Below are 22,271 nucleotides of genomic sequence, written 5' to 3'. Positions count from 1 at the left end.
CAGCAGTTTGTCTCATGAAAAAGCTGGCACTTGTCTGTCAAGTCAATTTTCCTTCTCTTTCCAAAATTTTTTTATGAAGTTTACAATCTGATCCTGTAAGGTTTGCAAAACTCTAGTTAAAAGACATTCCTAATAAACATTCCCCACAAGGCATGAGGAATGTCTGTATCCTTCTCAGCAGTAGCTGCAAAAAACATTCAGTGGCAAAGCAAAACAATTCAATTCCTGGGATGCCAGGAACATTCCAATATCACTAACCAGAAATAATTTAAATTAAGATTGGTATATACAAAAAATCTATCAATATTTTCTGAAAAAGCTTTTTTTTTGTTTTGCCTACCTTTTAATAAACCGAGAGAAAAGAGTGTTTATTTTCACACAGAGAATAGAATTATTGAAGAGTTTTTAAAAATTGCCTCAGATGTAATCTTTCAGCCTTCTGAAAGTAGTTGGTCATGGCAACCATCAATTTATACAGTGTGCTGGTCCTCTTTCAGGACATGGCCAGGTGCTCAGCTGGAACAGATGATGTGTGAGCTTCCTGAAGTGGCAGAGTTTCTGATCACATCTCACTCAGCCTACTACTTCTGTATAGATTAACTTCCACAAAAACATGGACCAAAGGAATTAAATTTGTGTTGCAGGACGAGAAAGCAGTTGATGGTTTTGCTCCATCCTAGAGACTGATTGTCACCAGGAAGGACAGTGCAGTCCTGAAGCACTTAATATAAGTTTGAAATCCTTATTTATGCTTGTGACCCTTCAGAGCACTTCCCCATCACCACAAACCTGAAGATCCCAGGTTACCAATGTGTTCACTCTCACACACAAAAAGGACATGGTCAGGGAGAGCTCTTCTTGTTATAACATGGGAGGCCAAGGCACAGGCAGATGCTTCAGGGAGCTTTCTGAAGGCCAAGGAACTCCTCAGTGTCCACACTGCACCTCAGAAGTGACCACATTTCAAACTCACACTCAAGAAACACAGTCTGCTTGTCTCCATGCTGGGAGACACCACAGCCTTTATACGAAGGGTGAAGCTGCAGCATCACCTTTCTTGCCCATCATGGCTCCCACAAAGTGAACCTGGGTGATTCCTCAATTCAGAGCCCGCCCACCCTGCAGACAGGCACAGGCACTGCAGTTTTCCCAACTACCCATCCTTCCAAACCCAGCCCATGACCACAGCTTGCTTTGGGCCATCATGGCATCAGGTCACGGCTGCTTCCCCCATGAACAAACATGCCCTGGTCAGGTGCTCTAAGACAGATACACGTGAGCAGAAGGGATTCAAAGAGGATTTTGGAACCATGTCCCATGTCCTGATGAGCTCTGCTGCTTAATCACATAGTTATAACACAAGATGAGAGCATAAATGGTTGTGTGACTACATTTAAGAAAAAGATATTCTGCATGGAAAAAGAAACAGCCACAGATGCCACCACAGCCTTAAAAACCTTAACGGGAAGGAATTAAAATAAAGGAAATGAGGAAGCATACTTAATTTCTGTGTGACTCCTGCACAGGTCTGGGCCAGCAGCCGGGGCTGGGCACCTGTGGAGGGTGGGAAGGCTGGAGGAGCACCTGCCTGTGCTGCTGGCCAGCCCTGGCTCTGCCATTGCTGGAGGCAGCACTAACCAGGATGGCCAGAGAAAACAGCTCCATTAGATGCAGCCCTGAGCGCACAAGGGTACCGAGGCAACGGGCTCATAAACACACCAGAGCCACTAATGCATCCCTAACCTCTGCCTAAGGCATTGAACCTTTGAAAAATACAGCTGATTCCATCTGAAAGCTGCTTTGTAAATGCTACAGCCAGCTGAAAAGGCAAGAAAAGTTAAAAAGAAACACTGTATCTTAGAAAAAAGCTCATTGTAGAAATACTATGGCAACTCGGGAAAAAAGGAGGGAGAAAGAATGGTGATGTATATGGAGAAAATACCACCATCACAAGGGAATGCAAAAAAAAGGAAACTACACTGTAATTATAACAGCTTGTGATTACTTTTTATTATCATAACAGGTTATACTTGAGATATTTTACATCGGCATTTAATGTGGTCAAATACACATTCACAACTGGTTGAGATCCAAACTATGCAAGAAGGAAGCACACAGATTTCAGTGTTAAGTTAAACTGCCACATTTTAATACCAGTTGGAAATTTTTTCATTTCCTTCCTCTCACTTTTATCCAGGACTTGCAGAATGCTCCTGTCCTGGGCCTCGGTTTTCCTGATGTGTGAAATGTCGGTGTAAGGTGCACTCCTTTATTTTCCTGCCCAGCATCTTCGCCCTTTGCTTCACTGCAGAAATCAGTGAGCCTTTGGTTGCAGGCCACTGTTCTGGGAGGTGGCAGAAGGGAAAGTTGCTTCAACTAACACCCCAAATCAATAGCAGCAAGTGAAGTGAAGAGGTAAAACAGAGAGTAGCAGGCAAGGGGGGAAAGAGAGAAAAGTAGGAGGCCACAAACATTTTTGCCAGCCTTAACTGTGAGTGTACAGAAAGCTGATAAGGAAATTAATAAAGAAAAATAAGAAATTTGTGCAGTACCTATGGTGGTGGCTGAGTGGACAGCTATTCCTGATGGAAAAAGATGACAAAGAGAAGTGTGACTCTGGAGAATTTAATAAGAACAGGGATGGAAAATACACAAACAGAATCTAAAATAAAATAGGGCACACAACAGGAATATGTATAAAACAGCATAGGCAAATGCAGCAGAGGGAACAGAGAATCTGACAGAAAAAAAACATGGATTTGAAAAGAATAAAAAAAAAAAAACAGCCACATGGAAAGTAGCAAAAGAAGAAAAAATATTTGTGGACAAACATCTAGAGTCAGGAGCATATTTTAATTTCTGTTTGGTTTTTTTTAGCTTCCTTTTTGCTACTCTCATTTTAATTTGAACTTTTTTCCTCCATAAATTGGGGAACCATATGGGAAAATGGACACTTTCAGTGTGACTGACCACCACTGATATTGTAAGTATAGACAATGCTCAGATATATTCAGGTACACTAAGCTTTAAACAATATGAAGACTGCAAGAAAGGAGACTGACACAGCGAGGAGTGTCCCTCCTTTCTGATAACCAATGTATTTTAAATTATTTCTCCTCCTGTGTCCCCCATACCTCTTTTTCTCGAATGTGCATTACACTTAAGAGCTAATTTTACCACAGGGGCCTGTTTCAACATGCTTTAGATATTAGCAGAGGTTCAGTTATGAATACTAAACTGATATTTTTTCCAGAGGATAACTAAAATCTTGAGCCTTGCAGCTTACAAGAATTTAACTACTTTTCAACTATAGAGCTACCATGGTCTAAATGTACACACAGAATATAATATGGAGAGTAAGAACTGCAAAAGAAAAATATATTTACAACCTTCTGAATGAAAGATTTTTCACAGGAATGATAATTAAAAATAAATTTTAAATGTTGCTCTGGTATACCTGGCCCTCTTTTTATTTGATAATTTCAAATGATATTTCAAAGGTAGTTTAAAAGTAATTTTAAATATTATGATAGAAGGCCAACATCTTGATTTCCTTGCAGTCTTCTTCTTTCCATTTTGCACCATTTGTGACAGAACTTCTTTCATATTATAAAAAGTGTAGCTCTTCAAGAAAAGTTAATATTAAGTTGGATTCCAGAACTCTTAAGAACAATAAGAAAGCATTTCGACAGTATTACCATACACATACTTGTGCAAAATCATCCAAGACAACAAAGGAATGACATAAAAATGACACTCAGCTCAAAACAAATAAAATATTAAACATATGTTTGTGTGTCTATGTGCATATGTCCATAAACAAAAAATTCTACCTACAAATGTCCTTATACACATAAAATCGAAGCCTTAACTTCTCTTTTCAGAGACCATTAGTAAATGTGTTTACTTTTCTTAAGATGACCTGAAATTTATACTGTAAGGACAATGCTGATCTTTTAGAAACTAACTGTGACCACATCATCAACCTGCCAAATTAAAACAGGTTTGTGCAGCCTACTCTCAGTAAGGTATAAATACATATACAAAATTTCTACTTCCAAGAAACATTTCAGTGTCAAGGATTTGGTGCTTTTCAGCAGGGAATTCTTCCTCTATAACTGTTTTAAAATACAGTGGTTATAAAATCATACTTCTAAATCAGCCTCTTGCCTTCTCCTTCCAGCAGCACAGTGTCTCCACTGTCTGTAACCAGCAGGGATTCATGTGTGCTTTTTAACTAATGTCACTGCATGTAAAGAAATTGCCACTGTTTCAAGAATATTTACAAGTGAAAAAAAGAACCTGAAATTTGAGTGGATGTCATTGCAGCCTGAACAGTTCCTCTTTACAGCAGAAAAACTTACAGCAATTGCATGCAAATTCTTACACCAAACCACAAAACATTGTGTTCAATTACTAGGAGCTGAATTACTTAACAAAACACTTCTATTTACTCCATTATTTATTCTCTTTTCACTTCAGGACAGAAAAGCAAAGCAACTCCTGTGTTAAAATAGCTGTGCTAAAAGACTACTTCAAAAACTTATTACTGAAAGCCACATACCAGATTTCACTTTAAATTTACTATTATTTAATCTTTCCTCATGGACTGTAGTTCCCAGTGCTAATGCCTTATAATGCTTCTCTGTTCCAAAAGGCTGTAAACACATCTGGAGAAACTTCATTCCCGAGTACTCATTGTGTTTTGAGGATTAGTTGTTGTGCAATTGATGTATCTTCAGTACTTTATGCTTGGTTATTAAAATGGTCGGAGATACCAGTTTTTGGGAAATCCGTCTATTAATATCCAGGAAGGCTCTGTGTGAAGTTTGTAATCTGCCTTTATAGCAAACTGGCAGAAGCAAGGCCATACCTGGAGTGCTGTGTCCAGTTCTGGGCTCCTGAGAGCAAGAGAGACATGGAGCTCCTGGAGCAAGTTCAGCAGAAGGCAACAAAGATGATTAAGGGACAGGAGCAGTTTTCTTAGGATGAAAAACTGGGAGAACTGGGCCTGTTCAGCCTTGAGAAGAGAAAACTGAGAGGGGATCTCATCCAGTGTCTGTCAGTATCTGAAAGGAGGGTGCCAAGAGGATGGACCAGGCTCTTCTCAGTGGTTCCAAGCAATAGGATGAGGCAAAGGGCAGAAACTGATGCACAGGAAATTGCATCTGAACATGAGGAAGAATTTTTTTACTGTGTAGGTGACTGAGCACTGGAACAGATTGTCCAGAGAGATTGTGGAGTCCCTCACTGCAGATATTCAAGAACCATCTGGACACAATCCTGTGCCATGTGCTCTAGGATAGCCTTGCTTGAGCAGGGAGGTTGGAGCAGATGACCCAGTGTGGTCCCTCTCAACCTGAACCTTTCTGTGATTTTGTGAGGTGAAATTAAACTACTAAAATGTCAGTTATACTGCAATAGCTACCAAGTAGTAACAATGGGAATATCAAAGCCTACAATGCTACTAAAGAAAGTAACAGAAGAACCTAAAATATGCCACTACAAATTAACTCAATACCTAAAATAGTATTTTTGCTATAATACAGCCCCTAAAAACTCCATTGGAAAATTCCATTTCACAGGCACCAGGTCTTAGACAAATGTAGTGTAAGATACAGTCATTACTTACTGGTTTAGTGTCACATCTAAGATGAAAGATGATCCAAAAGCATCAACCTGGAAGCTGGCTCGAGCAATGTGGGTAGACTGCAATATGGAAAAGACTGGAATTATTATTAAGTCATGACAAAACCTTTTGTACTGGTTTGAGAATGCAGAAACAAAACATATACAATAAGTAAAAACATTGTACTGTATTTTTATTGTATTGTAAGTAAAAATATGTCATTAACCAAATAAAATTACATTGAAACATACAAAGCAGTCTATGATAATGAATAAAAGATCAGAATCTATGAGACTTATTCAAGAATTTCCAACAACACAATCTGTGATGGAGAATAACCCCCCATCTGGCTCACATGTCCCTCACCCTGACGCTGGGCACAGACCAGAGAGAACAGCTGAGACATTACTGGCTTGGTCAGACAACTGCACTCTCACAAATCTCACCAACACGGCCTGAAAGAAACTGTTCATTCACACAGACTCTCACACAGCAAGGGGACAGCAATGGGCTAAAACATAATTGGCTGCATTTTCTGAAAAGCTCTGACTCACAACCCTCTAAAAGGTTCCCAAAACTCCAAACCCTTGAGCAGCTACTAAAACCAAAGAAAAATGGGTGGTAGAGAAACAGCTTGCTTGCTTGCTTCCTTCCTTTTCTTCCTTTCTTTACCATATATTCTCCCCAAACTAGTTCCTTTAATTCAGTCCAATAGCAAGCAAACATGGGAACACTTCATATCTCCCAACTGCCAGAAACAGAGTTTTATTCTAGTAGTAGTGGAAGAAAATACTCAGCTCTCCAATAGAAATGCAACACTTGTTTCTAGACCTGAAAACACCCGAGAAACAGAACAGCCATGTTATTAAACTAATTAATAGGAAGAGCTACTTGGAGACATTTTGGAACAGTATCAACTTTGTTCCTATTTTGTTTCCATTGAAATGTGCACATTAAGATTTGAAGCATGTAGACAGAGGATCTAAGAGGAAACGCTGAAGAACCGCTTGCCACTCTAAACTACACTTCTCCAAATAAATATAACACAGGATAGTGCAACTGTAACAAATGATTTATTGAAAGCTCTGGGGAACACAGAACAGGATGGGATAATGCGAATCATCAAATTCACTCTTTCTAAAACTACTGGCAGGCTTTCAATAGGCATTAAAACCAGAAGAGCTGAGAATACCAGCTTCCTTGGGAAAGAACAGCAGCAATGAAAAGGAAGGTTGAGGGAATCATGACTTTTTTTATTTATTACATCTTTTAGTTGCCCTACAGCAAAATTTTCTTGTTATGTCTATATGCATAAGCACGAGTATTAATAAGTAAAAAAGATAACAGCCATGAATACATATCCACAAACAGGTGAATCCTTTAAAAAAAACCCAGAAGTCAAGACAGCTTCTCTTACTAGAGGATGCTCAGGCTGAGGGTCCTCTATAAAAATGCCTGGCCGTGTCACTACTGTGGAGATGCACACAAAATTGCATGACAAGAAACTCTACACATTTGCATTACACTTCAGAAGGATGAAGTAAAACTGGAAAGCTCCTTGGAAGTCAACTCAATAGATATAACTCCATGTCAGATATCCTTTTGTCTATCCCCACTACATCTAACCTGCTTTGTAACATAGGCCACCAGGTCTTTGCAAAGTGGTTCTTGTAATTTCTGGATAATTTATCATCTTTTTTGAACAAATGTATCATTTTTGACCACGTGAATATATATATTACATATCTTTTACCTTATCTGGGTAAAATAATAGGTGATTAATTACCATCAATATTAAAAGCCTACTTTCTATCAAAAAAAACATAAAAAATTAAAAGCAAATAAACAAAAAAAAATACACATCCAGCTGGCATCTGCAATGACAGACACCCACAAAATGTACAGACACCCACAGCACATATGGCACCCACATGCAGGACCATCATTTAGCTGTTCCTAGCCTGCAACAGCTAGTGCAACCACAAATACAGCAAAACAACCATCAACAAATTATCACATTACCATTGTTGTTTCTCTCCCACCTCTCAGGCAGCAGAGTCTGCTTTGAATGATTTTAAAATTTCATCTTCTCTTGCTAGATGTGAATTTTCAGGCTGCTGTTCACAAACAGGATGTGACAGGCCACGAATCAAGCAAGGTACAAGGACCAATGGCAGTTCTGCCATTCCCTTGTTCCACTACAGCCCATTTGCCAACCTTAGCTAACCTTCACTCATCCACCTGCACTGCAACAAACGCTTCCTGATCACAGGAGCAATGACAGCCCAGTGTTTTGATTCTCACCATTACATTACTACATGCAAATAACATTCTACAACATTTTATTATTCCTGCTTGTTAACAACATAGCTACATATGCCATCATTTAGATCTCTATACAGAGTATAACCAAGTCTTCTCTATGACCATATGCTGGTACCAGAAGAGAATTAGTCAGTAAGAAAGAATATAAAAAGCCTAACTTGGGTTTCTAAATGTACATATATTAAATGTAACATTTGTCACTAAAATATATCCACTTCATAGACCATCAGAGCAAAAGTGACTCTATTGTTTTGGTTTGGTTTGGCTTTTAACTGCTAGGTATATTGCACCATATCGATTTGGTCTGGGAGATTTCCTCTCTTGAACACATTTCTAAGATAAACAACTACAAGCTAATGTATTTCTAAGGTGACCCTGGATCACAGCTATTCCCTGACAGAAGCTGTTAATGTGGGTTTAAGGGAGAAAATGTATGAATAAATGAATATGGAAAACATTACACAGATGTAACCACTCCCCAAGACACATGATGCAAACTCAGAAACTTACCATGAAGATTAAACTAATATGCAATCAAGTGTATCTCAAGAGTATTTCAAACCTTCCAAGATGCCAAGACATTCTGGATAGCCTGACAAATTCATCCCTTTCCAGAAATTGCATCCCTTCCTGATAAGTGTTTGTGTCACACTTCACACTGTGGGCTGCTGCCGAAAATGAACAGTTCTGCCCCATCCTGGCCATGTGCTCCCACCTACTCTCCCTTGTCAGCTCATGTGGCTAGCCAGAAAGTCAGATAGGCAGCAGAAAATTAATCACCACTTGGAGTGGGCCTGGCTTTTGTCAGACACATAAAGTGATCTAAATAAACCACAAGGTAGATGCAATAGAAAGAAGTCAGAGGGGACACCCAAGAGAGAATGAAGAGGAAGACAGATTCCTCATTTCAGCTAAAAATATCATCCACCATAACAAAAACTGCACCTTAAGAATTCCAGACAATGCATTTTTTAGGGTAACAGTTCTTCTAAATATCTGGTTAAGAACGACAAAATAAAGAAATGGATTTTTAAAAGTCTTGGCTCTATGTTATCTTTTAAGCACATCTACCTGCCCACTCAGTGAACAGGTAAAATGGCTAGCTGCAAAGGAGCTTACATTTATAGCCATATGTCAATAAAAGAACCCAAAGAGAGGAAATAAGTACTTTCAATCTATACCACATCAGTCAAGCAGAAGTAACAAGAAAGACCCCTGCAAAAGCTTCTCTAAACCACTGAAACAAGACAATCAATTATGTCATTCAGTTCTCATACTCCAGAACTGTCTCAGAAAATGTGGGGCTTTTGCAACAACCATCAGCTTGACACATCAGTGGCTGACAACTGAGTCATACAAGGGGAGTTCCTGGAGACCAGGAGATGCACTCAATGAAGAACATGAACAAGAGCCAGGAAAGAAGAATCGAACAACTTAATGGAAGGGAGCAATGCAATGCTTCCAACACAATCAAAAAGGTCTGAAATTTTTATGCTATGCAACTGGAGAAGAAAAATACCAATAACAGCTCTGAAATGAGCTACAGTAGTTCAGGTGCAATTTCTAGTGGTGCATAAATTGCACTGACCTGCAAGGCCCACTGCAGAAAACACTAAGCATCCCATGCATCTAATGCAACTATGCAGAGCTAACTTCTGTTAAAGATTGTGAGGTTTAAGCATGTCAGTGAATGTCTGAAAGGAATCAAGAGTAAATGGAGTAGAAAAGATTATTTCAAACCACTGAGCATGGAGATATTTTATCTAAAGCAAAGATTATAAGCTTGAATTCTACAAAAACAAAAGTGGTATGCAAACCTTCCTGCCAAACCAAGAGCAATGTGATTCCAATTATTTTAAATCACCTGCTCCACGCCTCAGGGATCACTTCAGTAATATAGGAGATGGACAATCAGTACCAAATATGACTATTTATTACTACAGAGAAACATAACAGAATAATGATGTCCCTTTGGTACTCCTGCTGGGGACCATGTTTCTCCAGAAACTGGCCCCAAAGAACGAGCATCTGCAAAGGGAACAAATGTACATCAACTACAACCAACACACATCACCACAGATCAACACTGGTGCACTGCTCTGCAGGTAACCTTCAGTACATTTCAAAGATTTTCATTTCAAATGGGGCAAGTATCTTAACCACCAGTGAAACATATATAAGCTATGCACTTTAGAATAATCAAACTAACAAGAATTTTAAATGGAAAAATTTAGACATTTTTCTCATATTGTGTATAATTAGCTGAGTATTGAAAGCAGCACAGTAACATGATGACTAAGATTTTTCGTCAAAAAACAAGGAAAATCATTTAAAACATGTTGTGATGCAATGTGCAATTCCGTGCAATAACATGTTTCTTCCTTGAGAAGTATCCTTAATAAAGCACTTAGATACTTTTTTATAAGTTTTACTGGAAAAGATAACAAAAATTTCTGTCAAAAAAGAACAAAGTCTCAAAAAAATCGAGAAGAAAATCCTATATATATGCTTGCCCTTTGATGTAAAAAAAAATTTATTTACTGTTACTATATATAGCATTGCAGTTCCTAATTAAAAGATTCTGATCAAATTTGTAGATTTGAAAGAAAAGCATAAAGAGAATCAAGAGATAAAATGATACAGGACGTTACAGGAAGAAAAAACTTTACAAGTGTGCTTCAGAGCTTGTAAGAACAATGAGATTTTATACCAGACATTTGGTGAGTCAGGCACATTTACAAAATAATAAATTCCTTAGATATAATTTCATTTCCCCCTCCCCCTCATTTCACAGAACAGAAACCTCAGCTTGTTGACAGTCCCTTAAGTGTGTATGAAATAACATCAGTTATCTTAAGTCCAGTAAGGACACAGATAAGCCAACGGGAAATCAAAATAAACATATTAATGAAATTAAATTAAGAATACACTAAAAATTTCATGCAGATTTACCTACATTTGCTGTTTTGAAAATAATAATTAAAAATACATTTATGCTAGAGTAGAGAAATGCAGTGCCAATAAGCATTCTATAAAAGGACACATAAAATGTACACACTCTAAAAAGACAATCTGCAGTCTCAGCTTTGTTGTAATAAATCCAGAGTTATGCAGTATATTGTTGCTTTATGTAAAATAAGAAATCTGTTCAAAAAATTGCTTTTTCACTTGCACTGGGAAGAAAAAATTATTCAAATTTTGCTTAGAGACGAAATTCAGAAATAAGCCTAGATCTAATATTAAAAATATGTATCCCAAGTGAAAGAATCTTCTTTCAAAAATACACAATAAAATACAACTGCAACATTATTTCCTCAGGCCTTTTCTACTGCCATTTGAAAATATCTAATTTTAATCAAAAGTTCAGTATCACTGAACTGGATCCACATATCATAGCATATTAAATAACTGCAAAATCTCTTTTTTTACTTTCCCTAGCATTCTCATAATATTTATAGCCACTCATTTACTGCATCAGTCGTCATTATCTGCCATTCTTCATGCAAGCTCTCTCTTTATATCCAATGGATAAATCTAAATCTCTTCGGGGCATTTGGTGGGGCGGAGTTTATTTAATGAAAAAACTGCAGAATAGGATCGTGGTTTGATGAAAATGCTTTTACAACTACCTCTTTGGGGCACATTTAGTAAATTCGTTATTTATTCTGAGGAAAAGCTAGAAATAAGAAAATATTTTAATAGATGCATGTTCATTTTTTAGTCCTGGATCACACATTTGTTCTCCATGCCAAGTGAGGGTGGAGCACAGGGAGAGCTAAACACCATCAGCTGAGTGTAGTGCCAAGGCCCAGTTCCTCGTGGTCATAAACATGACCTAAAATAGCTTTTCTCCATATAAACATCATAGTATCAATGAACTCAACCTCAGAAGCAAGAACCACTTGTACTTCTAAAATGCCAGTGATTAGTCAATTAGTCTTTCCAGTAGAAAAAAAAAAAATTAAAAAAAAGAAGAAAAAAAAGCCCACAAAACAATTCACATCAAACCCCCCTAGTTTTTCCATTTGCATGTTTGAACACAGAGACTGCTTGAATTTACTCAATATATATGCAGGAAGAGCACAAGGGAAAAAGTCCTGAGCACAAATGGGTGCAAGATGTCACTCAGGTGTCACTGCTCCAAACATGGATTCCTGCTCTCCTTCCTCACCTACACTTCATCTTTCTCAAAAATTCACCCAAAGTTAACTGTTAAATGGAACAATGAAGACAGGAAAATTATTGGGTTGTCACTGCTAGCTAATTTAGCATGAGCTACCATTTGATCTCACATATCTAATAGGACAAATTTGAGTAACTGAGTGGGCAAGAAGTTGCTTCCCAAGAGGCAATCTAACACTTGTTCCCAGCACCAGTAAAGCCCTGTGGCACCAGATCTCACACTGGTTGTGCTTTTAAGCATAGAGGATGATGTTAATTTGATTCTGAAATTTTGTTTATAAGTTTTGATTTCCTGTGAGACTAATTACTGCAAATCTTGAAATCACTGTGAAAGGAAGAACTGAAAGAACTTTTGGGAAGTCTCTTTTTTTCCCCCTTTTTCTGAAAGGGAAGCAGCAAGTATTCATGTATAAAAAGTTACATAAAACTGTAGTGCCAGAGGTCTTAAATGTATCAATACTGGGGCAAAACCAGAAAACTGGTGATGGCTCAATCTCATGTTTTTAAAATGCACTCAGAAATGTTCTTCATCAAACGCTAATGGCTAGGGAAATCACGATCAAATAGGTTGTTAAAACCGTGATTAATCAAGTACAGGGATACATACAGAAAACAAAGAAAAGTAATGAATGAAAATTTGAAAAATTCAGAATCTTTTCCTGCAATAATTCATACAAAACTATGACGACCATTGAAGATCACACTTCTAAAGCTAAGACTGGGAGCAGAGCAAACAAAGACTCACCCTGTGACCCCAAACACCAGTTTCCATTGCTCCCCACAGTGACTGTAGTTTTCAGAAAGCCAGATCTAGCAGGAAAAGCAATGTACTGGTATGCCTAGGAATCAGAAAAAATACTCCAGCAGCAGTAGTGCAGCGTGTTCCATCTGTGTCACTCGGCAGCCCAGGACCCGGCTGCCATCAGAGGGGAAAACTACTTTGTGAAGAAACATGAGATCAGCGGGAAAGGGCTCCAGCAAGGACAATCTATCCTCAGTAAATACCCCTCTCCCTGGCAGTTTCAAGTGGGCAGAGCCCAAAGGAGATGCTAGTCGTGCACAGCTGCAGCATGAGAGGCAAACAACCAACACACCCCCCATCTGCAGGGGGACAGAACACACAACACGTGCTGTGGGCAGCCCTTGAGCATGAGCCCATCTGCACCTCTGTGTCATCTCTCTGGAGAAAGGACTATTGTCCAAGAACACCATTTAGGCAAGAAGGAAAACTCAAGGGATCCAATAGCCAGGAGGAGGGAAGGCATTTCGTTTGCTGAAGCAGATGGTGCCTTGAGGTCATTTTTAGCTCCATGTTTTCCAAGCTCTGAAAGGAATCAATAACATTGAAAGGCTCCCTTTTCAGCATCTCTTGTAGCCTTCAGAAATGAAGGAACAGAGTTCCACTATGAGAGAATCTACAAAAACCCTCCATTAAGCTGCCTTTACATTACAAATAAAGCATTCAAATGTAGTAAAAAGAGTCCACTCTAACTTTACTCCTTTATCCCAGTATCAGTGACCAAACCTTTTCTCAGCAACATAGTGACATATTTCAAACACTTTCAATTGGTCTTACATTTAGTTTACATACAAACGAAAGCTTACTATCAAAAGATTAGCTCTGCCCATTGGAAGTAACAAGCACTCTTTGACACCTAAAGCCTACCAACATGGTTAACTTCTCCCAGGAATGGACCCTGGCCACCAACAGAAAGTTTACCAACATCCTGTTAGCATTAGAGGCTAACAAAAGCTTGACAAAATCTGCAGACTCTAAGGCATGCCAATACATTGCTCAATCAATTCCACAGATAATACTTTTTAAATATGACTCATCCTCTACATTCAAGTATCAAAGTCTCGCTTCAAGTTGAAAAGTGCAAGTAAAGCAAATTTCAAAACTCCTTTTCCCCTTGATACAGCCTAAGAGATCAAAATGAATCAACATTTTCGCTGTATATATTTTCTGAAACAACTGATGGATGGATTGTTTTCAGTCCCACTGAATTTCAGGACTCAAAATACTCTAAGGAGACATGTCTGGAACAGAGTGCATTCCTACATACTGCTATTCTTCTGGGCAATTTTTGAGTTGTAAGTCAGGGCTCTAGCATCCACATTTCTATAAATCACACTTTCATTAGAAGGCATTAGAAATTTTTCTAAACTTTGTATTAATATCACATTCCGGAGTAAGTTTTTTCTAAAGCATGGTCCTTTGCTACACTTTTCTGATCTAGTAACACCCATTTCACTTAAAAACAAGGAGGAAAGAGAGACTTAAGAGTGAATTTAGCATATGTAGACAAACCCGAGCTGGTCAAATTACCAGATGAATCACCAGATTTCATTGTCTGAAGGCAAATGCGCAGCAACAATGCCATGCTTTTAACTTACTTTAACTAAATCAAATTTTCAAGCTGGACTCCTAGTGACTCAACAGTTAAAACAGCTCTACGTCATTTGCCATTTTCTGTGATTTCTTCATAATTCTTTAATTTCAGGCGACCCTGACATTCCACTTGGACTTACCCAACCAGCCAAGCCCCATCATGGCAGTGCACACCACAGCCTGGCAGAACACATCCTGACCATGTGAACACACATTTCAGCCACCTTTCTGTTCACTGCTTAACAATAAAGTTTCTGGGGAAAAAACACAAGCCTTCCTTCACACAGTCCTCCCACTAAAGTACTAAAAGCTTGCATAGATGCAATCTTCAGTGTCCAAAGCCCTCATCTGCACTGGACATGCTTCCATCTGAGGACGATGTTGTTCCACATCCACGCTTGGCTGTGGATCAGCACAGCTGCTGCTGCACAGTTCACCCCTGCAGCAATGATTTCTCCTCAGCAGATTAATGCAACTATTGCAGTGGCTTCAGAGGAGCACTATCAGGGAGCATCTGCAGCTATGAAGAACTAAATTTCATGTGACAGATCTCTGAGATCCTGTATGTGCTCCAAAAGACATCTCCACAGAGCAATGTATCCCTACATTATCTAGGAGATCACTGGCAAGCCAAAGTAAAGAAGGTAACTAGAGGGGCATTGAAGGTTTTCTTGTCTGAAAGTTTTCCACAATCATAGCAAATTTGGCATTGTTTAAAATAAATTACACAAGTCAAAACTAGAGAAAAGGAAGACAGGATGGGAGTTACAGTAATTTTTGGAGATGTTGAATACAGTGGTTTTGGTTAACATGCAAGAAACAAACAACTAGACTATTTATAAAAAAAACAATACTGAAAAATATCATCTAGTGATGAAAACACTGAATGGTATCAGTAGATGAAGAGAAAGATAGATTGCATACGAGGACACCAAAATCCTGTGTCCAGTCTTGATCTCTGACAGTATTGACCTTACCCTCTGTATCCACAGTTATCTAGACCGAGAGAACACACATGGGCCTGGGCTGGCAACGAAATCATCTGACATGTGAACTGCTTCCCAGGAAGCAGAAGAGCAGACTGCTTGGGAGGAGAGGCAGCCTTGGCTCAAACCCATGGGAGTGGAAGACAAGGATCCTCATCTTCCATCTTCTCCAGGGGAGAAACTCCAGGGGAGGCAGCAACAAGTGGAAGGACTGCAAACCTCAGCAGAGCTAACTGGAGAGGGAAAAGCACTCAGCCAGTGCTAGCTAGAAGGACCCACAATTTACAGAGCTGAACCTATCAGGCTTTTGAAGGTTTTATACAGTTTGATTGACCTTTAAGCAGTGTTTGACAGGATAACTGTGATAATGTTTTCACAAGTAGAGCCCTAAAAAAAGTTGTTAGTTTTGAGTCACTTAAAGACTGGTATAATTATTGGAAAAACTACAAAAGGGACCTGGACTATCAGAATGATAATACATTTACCATGACCTTTTAACACATATGTCCATAATATTCTTGCATCAAACATTTCAGAGTGAATCTTAACTTCACATGTAGTTCCTCCAGAATATGGCTAAATCTCATCAAAGTTTATCCTGACACTGCTCAGGACACAACACCCTTCTACACCATGCATGTGTTATAGCTGATTAGCCACTGTAGGAGTCCCAAAAGAGATACACAGTGAAGCCATGGCAGAAAGAATACTTGGTGTGATCCTGCACTCAGGGGCACCAACACTGACCGGCAGTGAATACAGACACATTCATCACCAGAGCCGGAAATCACTCCTGTCACACTTTGCAGTTACCACACTAATCGTGGCAACAAGCAAACACTGGGAAAATAATCTCTGCACAAATTGTTACATCTGAGCCTTTAAGATCGTTTTTGGCTGTATATAAGCCTGTTTTATGAAGCTAAGCCAGATTTAGGAATATCTCTGTTTTCCAGTCCTCTATGGCACAAGCACGAGAAGATGACACAAAACAACATGAACTCAGAAGCAGCAGCTACCAGAGATTTTTTGTTGGATGATTTTTTTGGACTTTTGCATTTACTGTCAAAAAAAAATCTCATTATCAGACTTTTCCTGATATGAGCTTGCAAAGAAGGATAAATCAGGAATATGAAATATTCTTTGCCTATAAAATACCAAAACACTCTTTGAGTATTTTATAAAAAGGTGTACCTGAAAGTGCCTCTTACATCAGAAATTAAAGGACACCCTCTATGCCCTTACATCATTCAACATGCAATCTGTAGCAAAGTTTAGCTCTTTTAGCAGTTTTTTTCCTCTTCAGGAAGGCAAGACCTGCATCAAGAGTATGAATATTTTAACTATCATTCACATATTCATAAAATATTGCAATGTTGGTGAAGTATCTTATCATACTGCAGAACTGCATACACTGAACATACAGTAAAGTGTCACACACATTTTGCCTAATGCCTTACAAACCTTATAAGGCAACAAGGCAGGAAGAAAACCAAATTCAGCAATAAACCAAATGCATGTTATTACTCACTATAGCCCTTTTCCCAGTTTAGCCTCCTTCCCTTTGGTTTTGTGTTAGGATGATCAAAAATTGTGCCTAAGTTTCTTCAAGAGACAGAAGTAATTTGATTAAGTGGGCAGAAAAAGATTTTTTAAATCAGGAAATTTCTCATGACACTTCTCTTTCCAACAGTCACCATCCATCAGTCCCAAAGTCGAGAGATATTTCATAAGCCACTCAACAGTCAGAGTGCTTTTTTTAAAGAAAAAAAAATACTATTTGTTGGAGCTACCCAAAACAGTAACTTACAATACCAACAGAAATTGACAGCTTCAGAACAGAAAGCAAGAGTCAGCAATTTCAGAAGCACCTGCAAAGAACAGGGATATCCTGTTTGAAGACTAGAGTGAGACAACAGGAAAGCCGAGAATCCAATAGCAAAGACTAGGCAACACTTGAATAACTAATGAAGATTTCAAATCCAAGGGCTATGCAAACTCAGCATGACAGAGCAAAGCTTCTCTGAAATTGATTATTAGCAATAAGAAATCATTTAAGAAATCTGCAAGCCATGATTCCAAATAGGTGTACGCAATTGTATCATTTGCTCACAAGAGACACAGGCTGCAGAAGACAAACAATTTATTTACTGAAAACTACTGACTCACTCTGGGCTACAAACAACATGCACTTCTGTCTGCAGATGCAGCTCAGTCCTGGAGTCCCTTCAGGCCAGGCTCCCTACAACCAGGTCACCCCTCTCACTCTCTCCGAGGAATCCAGTGTACCTTCGCGACAACGGGCAATGAGCAAGGGAAAAACAGAACCTTGAGAAACAGAAATTGACATATCATGAATTTCCTGTACAACCAGCAGAGATGAGTGAATCTCGATCCATAGCAGGTCAGAACTTTGTTCCCACTGAAAATCATGCCAAATCTCACAAATTTCCATGTAGCACTTAGATGTATCAAAAATGGATAATACAGGCAGTGGGGAGGGATGCTTACACATTCCCACATTTTAACAAAGAACATGCCTACACCATATTGACTAAAGGAAAATATTGCAAAACTTGTGGTTTCCCATGTGCTTCTTACAATACCAAAATACGGCTTAAGGCAGGGAGTTAAAAGGTTCCTTAAAAAATGTGGGAACTTTCCTTCTTTCAAACACAAAAATATTAGATTAGCCTTCCCTGAATGTCCCTGACATAGAGGAATCTCATCTTCTAATACACTTATTTATGCAACAGTAAATTAGGTGTCCATTGCTAAGATTCTGGATTGCATTAATGATAATACAATATTAGTATATTTTTAGCAATATCTTATCTTGATTACTCTATACACCAAGTGCTGTGCAGCTGCTAACAGGCACCCTTTGAGGAACAGAGAAATCAAAATACAGGGGTGTCACAGATACCAGTAATGACTCTATTCTGCAATGGAATCAAAAGCAGAAGCCCAAAGTCACATGAATTCTCCAATGCCCACTATATATTGTACATTAAAACATTAATGGCATGCACATGCCACTGCAACATTTTCCTTGTGCTGTGTTCTGAGGTTCAGCTATCTTGGACAACTACAGTTGTGAGCATATTAATTATGTTTTTAAGCAATTACATTCTGGGTTTCTACGATGAGTTTATACACTGTTTCCTCTACTATTTAATAGTAAAGCATGCATGTAGAGAAGTCACTCAACTCTGATGGCAATGGCCCAAAAACCCCAAAGCAAACAAAATAAAGGAAGTTGCTAGAGAAAAACCTCAACAAATGCTGAAAACAAACCATTATTTTTTAGAAATCCGCCATCCATCACTTCCCAGTCACTTCTGTCTTCAATTATCTCCTTTCACCTCCTTTTCTCGTATTGCACTCCTCTGGCTCAACTCCATCATAATCCTGTTCTAAAACTCCTGATCTGCAAAGGCCACGCTTTTCTTCTGCATTCCTCTGCATGATCATCTTCATTTCCTTTTGTGCAGTTCTGAACTCAGGCTTGCATCCTTCTTGTTCAACTTCTGCCCTTTCTGCAGCTAAAGCTTTCATCCAGGAATTAAAGGAATCCAATCCGATTTAATGCAACTTCCTTCTCTCCAGCTTATCTCTCCCTGCACCCCCCCTCCTTTTTTATCTTTATCCGATTCAAAACACAACTACGTTGTTTTACATTAATTCAGCTACAGCCTTGTTGGCTAGGTCTCTGAATGCACCTTCCCATTCAGGTATTTTTGTTTTTCTAGAAAAGGTTGCTAGTCCTTCACTCACCAGGGATTCTTCTTGAATGCCTTTACCTCCTCAAAGAAGCATGCTCCCTTAACTAATTCAGAAGGCCATTCGGTTTGAAATCTGTATTCAAAACCAGCTTTTAAACTCTCCAATACAGCTACACAAAGACTATTAGCAGTGGATAGAACATGGAGACAGCCCATGGAGTGTATTTAATCATAAAACAAACACATATGGAAATGTTATTGATGTAGAGGGCACCTCTGTTCCCCTACTCTTTACGTGCCGCTGACTGTTAACTCTTCAGGACAGGCGTGGGTGTCTCCTCATGTACGAGCAGAATCCCGTATCTTTATACTTCATGTGACATTCACCAGACGCCCAAAAGCACCATGAAAGTTCAGTCTGTGAAGTTAACTTTGCTAAGTTTGATAATTGCCCTCCTAAAGGCAGCTCCTACACAACTTCAGTTAAGCAAAGTCAGCCACGCTGCTGGTCCATTGCTGCCGAGCTGACTCAGATCTCTGAGCAAGGGATGCAATATCCTGCAATTAGGATGTAACATGCTCTGTGCCAGAATTACAGAAAATCTGTACTGCTTCACTTTGTTGGGCCTGCTTGGCAAATTTTTTTGTCCAAAGCATTGTCAGCTACTGTATCCCTCCATGAGTAACAACCATCAGATACCATGGAAGAGGCTGGGAATATTTTAAGCAGCAGAGGGGAAACTTCTTGATCAGGAATAAAAGTTGTAGTAGCTTTCACCTTTACATCAGAGCTTTTACACATTAACATTGGTTTGCTATGGAGGCTGTTGTGAAATAAATGTATTTAACCCTTTTCAAACCACTTGTGTTACTTTTTTTTCTACTTAGACTAATATTCATACCAGCAACTATATCAGGATGACTTGAAAATTTTATGAGCATAAGATTTGGTGAATAAAAGCTGGGACATTCAGAAAAACAAAATCCATTAATTAGCTGTTTGTTCATTAAGACCAGTATTTTAAGCCTAATATTGAAGCCAAATGCAACCATTACTAAGTTTAAAACATGTGACAAAGTGTTTGAACTTGTGACTTTTTGGGGGTCTTCAAAGAATCCTGAAATGCCTAAAGGATTTTTTTTCATCTTTGAACAAGGCATTATAAACTTTGAGAATTGTATTCTATTGTACTGTAAATATGGTCTTCATACACAAATCTTTACATGAGTAAGCTACTGCCGGAGGTGAATACATATGCTATGAAGAGCTTGGTTATTATTTAATTAAACAAAGAGAATGCAAGTTGGGTTCTTATACTTCATGGATGATTTAAAAAATAAATATGAGAATTTTTTCACCTATTTTATTTCTTAAATACAGCATAGTCAATTAGAAAAGGAGGAAACAGAGGCCTGCAACTCATCCTGTATGGCAGAAGTTACCTCAAATGCTCAGATTTTATGTTCTACATCTATAACAGTATGGACTCAAGGTTTCTTTTCCTTCAGATGTAACAGCCGTGTACCACCTCAAACAAAAGGGGTCAAGATGAAAATCACTGTATTTTAATACAAAGTGAGGTTGATAAAAGTTATAGAGACTGGTCTTCATATAACAGAAATATGGTTTTTAACAAAAATAGAGCCAGATTAATGGTTGGACTCGATCATCTTAGAGGGCTCTCCCAACCTTAATAATTCTATGATTCTATGGAATTTGAAAATATACCCCGCGTTGGGCAGCAGGCAATAAGTACGTTAAATCCTGTGTTTAGTTCACATGTTACATTTCAAGCAATTCCCTTCCGATACACAATTTCTATTTTTAAAATCACATCCGAGTCCACAGAACACCAACCCACCCTGCCCACGCTTCAGCCAGAAGCCGCAGCGTTCCAAGCCCCGCTGTCGCAAAGGCACCGCAACTTTCATTTCGGGTGCCCCGGCCGCCGCAGGCAGCGGGCTGTGCCCGCCCGGGCCCCGCTGCCGCCCGGGGCTGGCCATTAACAGGCACGGGGACCATCTTCACCAAACCGGGCGCCCTTGCACACGACTGGCATTCCCCGCGCTCCTGCGGGAACCGAGCATCGCTCCGCGCCGGGCGCTATCCATGCCCCGGCGGTGCAAAGCCCCGCGGCGGAGGGTGCGGCGGGGCTCCCCCCGCACCTCCGCGGGCCCCTGTCCCCCGCCCGGCGCTTACCTGTGCCCGCGCCGCCTCGCTCCGCACCCGCGTGCTCAGCGCCGGCCACCGCGCCCCGCCGCCGCCCTCGCCGGAGACCAGCCGCAGGGGCCTGATGCTCTCTCGCTCCGCGAAGGGGCTCCGGCCCCGCCGCCCCGCTGCCGCTGCCGCCGGCCCGGCGCCTCCTGCGCAGGGGAGAGGAGGCACTGTCACCCCCGGCAGGCAGGCTGGAGCGGGGGCTCCGTTTCCATGGGGCTCCGCAGCAGCCTCGCCGCGGCGTCCCCCCCTCCCCGCCGCCCCCGCCCCGAGCGCGGCGGCGCTGCCCCGGCACCGCCACTCACCTGGGGCCGCTGTCAGGGCGCCGAGCGCCAGGCAGAAGAGGCAGGCGGCAGCCCGCATGGCGCTGCCCGCCGCCCCGCTCGCCGCCGAGCGCCGCCGGCTCCGCGCCTGCACGGGCGGGGGGGCTGCGGGGCCGCGGCTGCCGCGGGGCCGGGGCTGCCGAGCTCCGCCCCGCCGCCGCGCCGAGCCCCCTGCCAGCGGAGGAGATGGCGAGAGCGGCGAGGCTCCCCGCAGAGCCCGCTCGGAAGAGGGAAGTGCTGGGAAATGTAGTCGTCTGCCGGGGCGTGAGGGAGCGGGGCGAGATCGGAGGGGAAGCCCCGGGGCCCGGGCAGCGCCGCAGGGATTCCGCAGTCGCCCCCGCCCCGTCGGGTCGGCCCGGTACCGCACCGCTCCGGGGCTCAGGGAGCCCCCGCCGCAAAACTTGCCTTCACTGACAGCTGCGGCTGAGGGCGGGGGCTCTCTGGGGAGGCAGCCGGGGCGTTTTCCCGCCCTCCCTCCCTCCCTCCCTGGTCGT

At 40.7% G+C, this 22,271-nt stretch overlaps 1 protein-coding gene across 1 annotated transcript in view; it reads right to left on the bottom strand.

Moving 5' to 3' along the window:
* The window catches only part of ADAM22 (ADAM metallopeptidase domain 22), a 133,100-nt gene extending 111,283 nt beyond the window's left edge, over positions 1-21,817 (bottom strand). Inside the window, exons 1-3 of the mRNA XM_088159956.1 lie at positions 21,760-21,817; positions 21,440-21,603; positions 5,633-5,709 (exon numbers count right to left, since the gene is read on the bottom strand). Of these exons, the coding sequence (XP_088016082.1) occupies positions 5,633-5,709; positions 21,440-21,603; positions 21,760-21,817 (299 nt within the window). The remainder of the gene's footprint in view (positions 1-5,632; positions 5,710-21,439; positions 21,604-21,759) is intronic.
* Between the last annotated feature and the right edge of the window lie 454 nt (positions 21,818-22,271).

The sequence above is a fragment of the Sturnus vulgaris genome, chromosome 1 (genome assembly GCF_052056855.1).
Source record: "Sturnus vulgaris isolate bStuVul1 chromosome 1, bStuVul1.hap1, whole genome shotgun sequence".
NCBI lineage: Eukaryota > Metazoa > Chordata > Aves > Passeriformes > Sturnidae > Sturnus > Sturnus vulgaris.
This window is presented reverse-complemented; position numbering and strand designations above follow the sequence as displayed.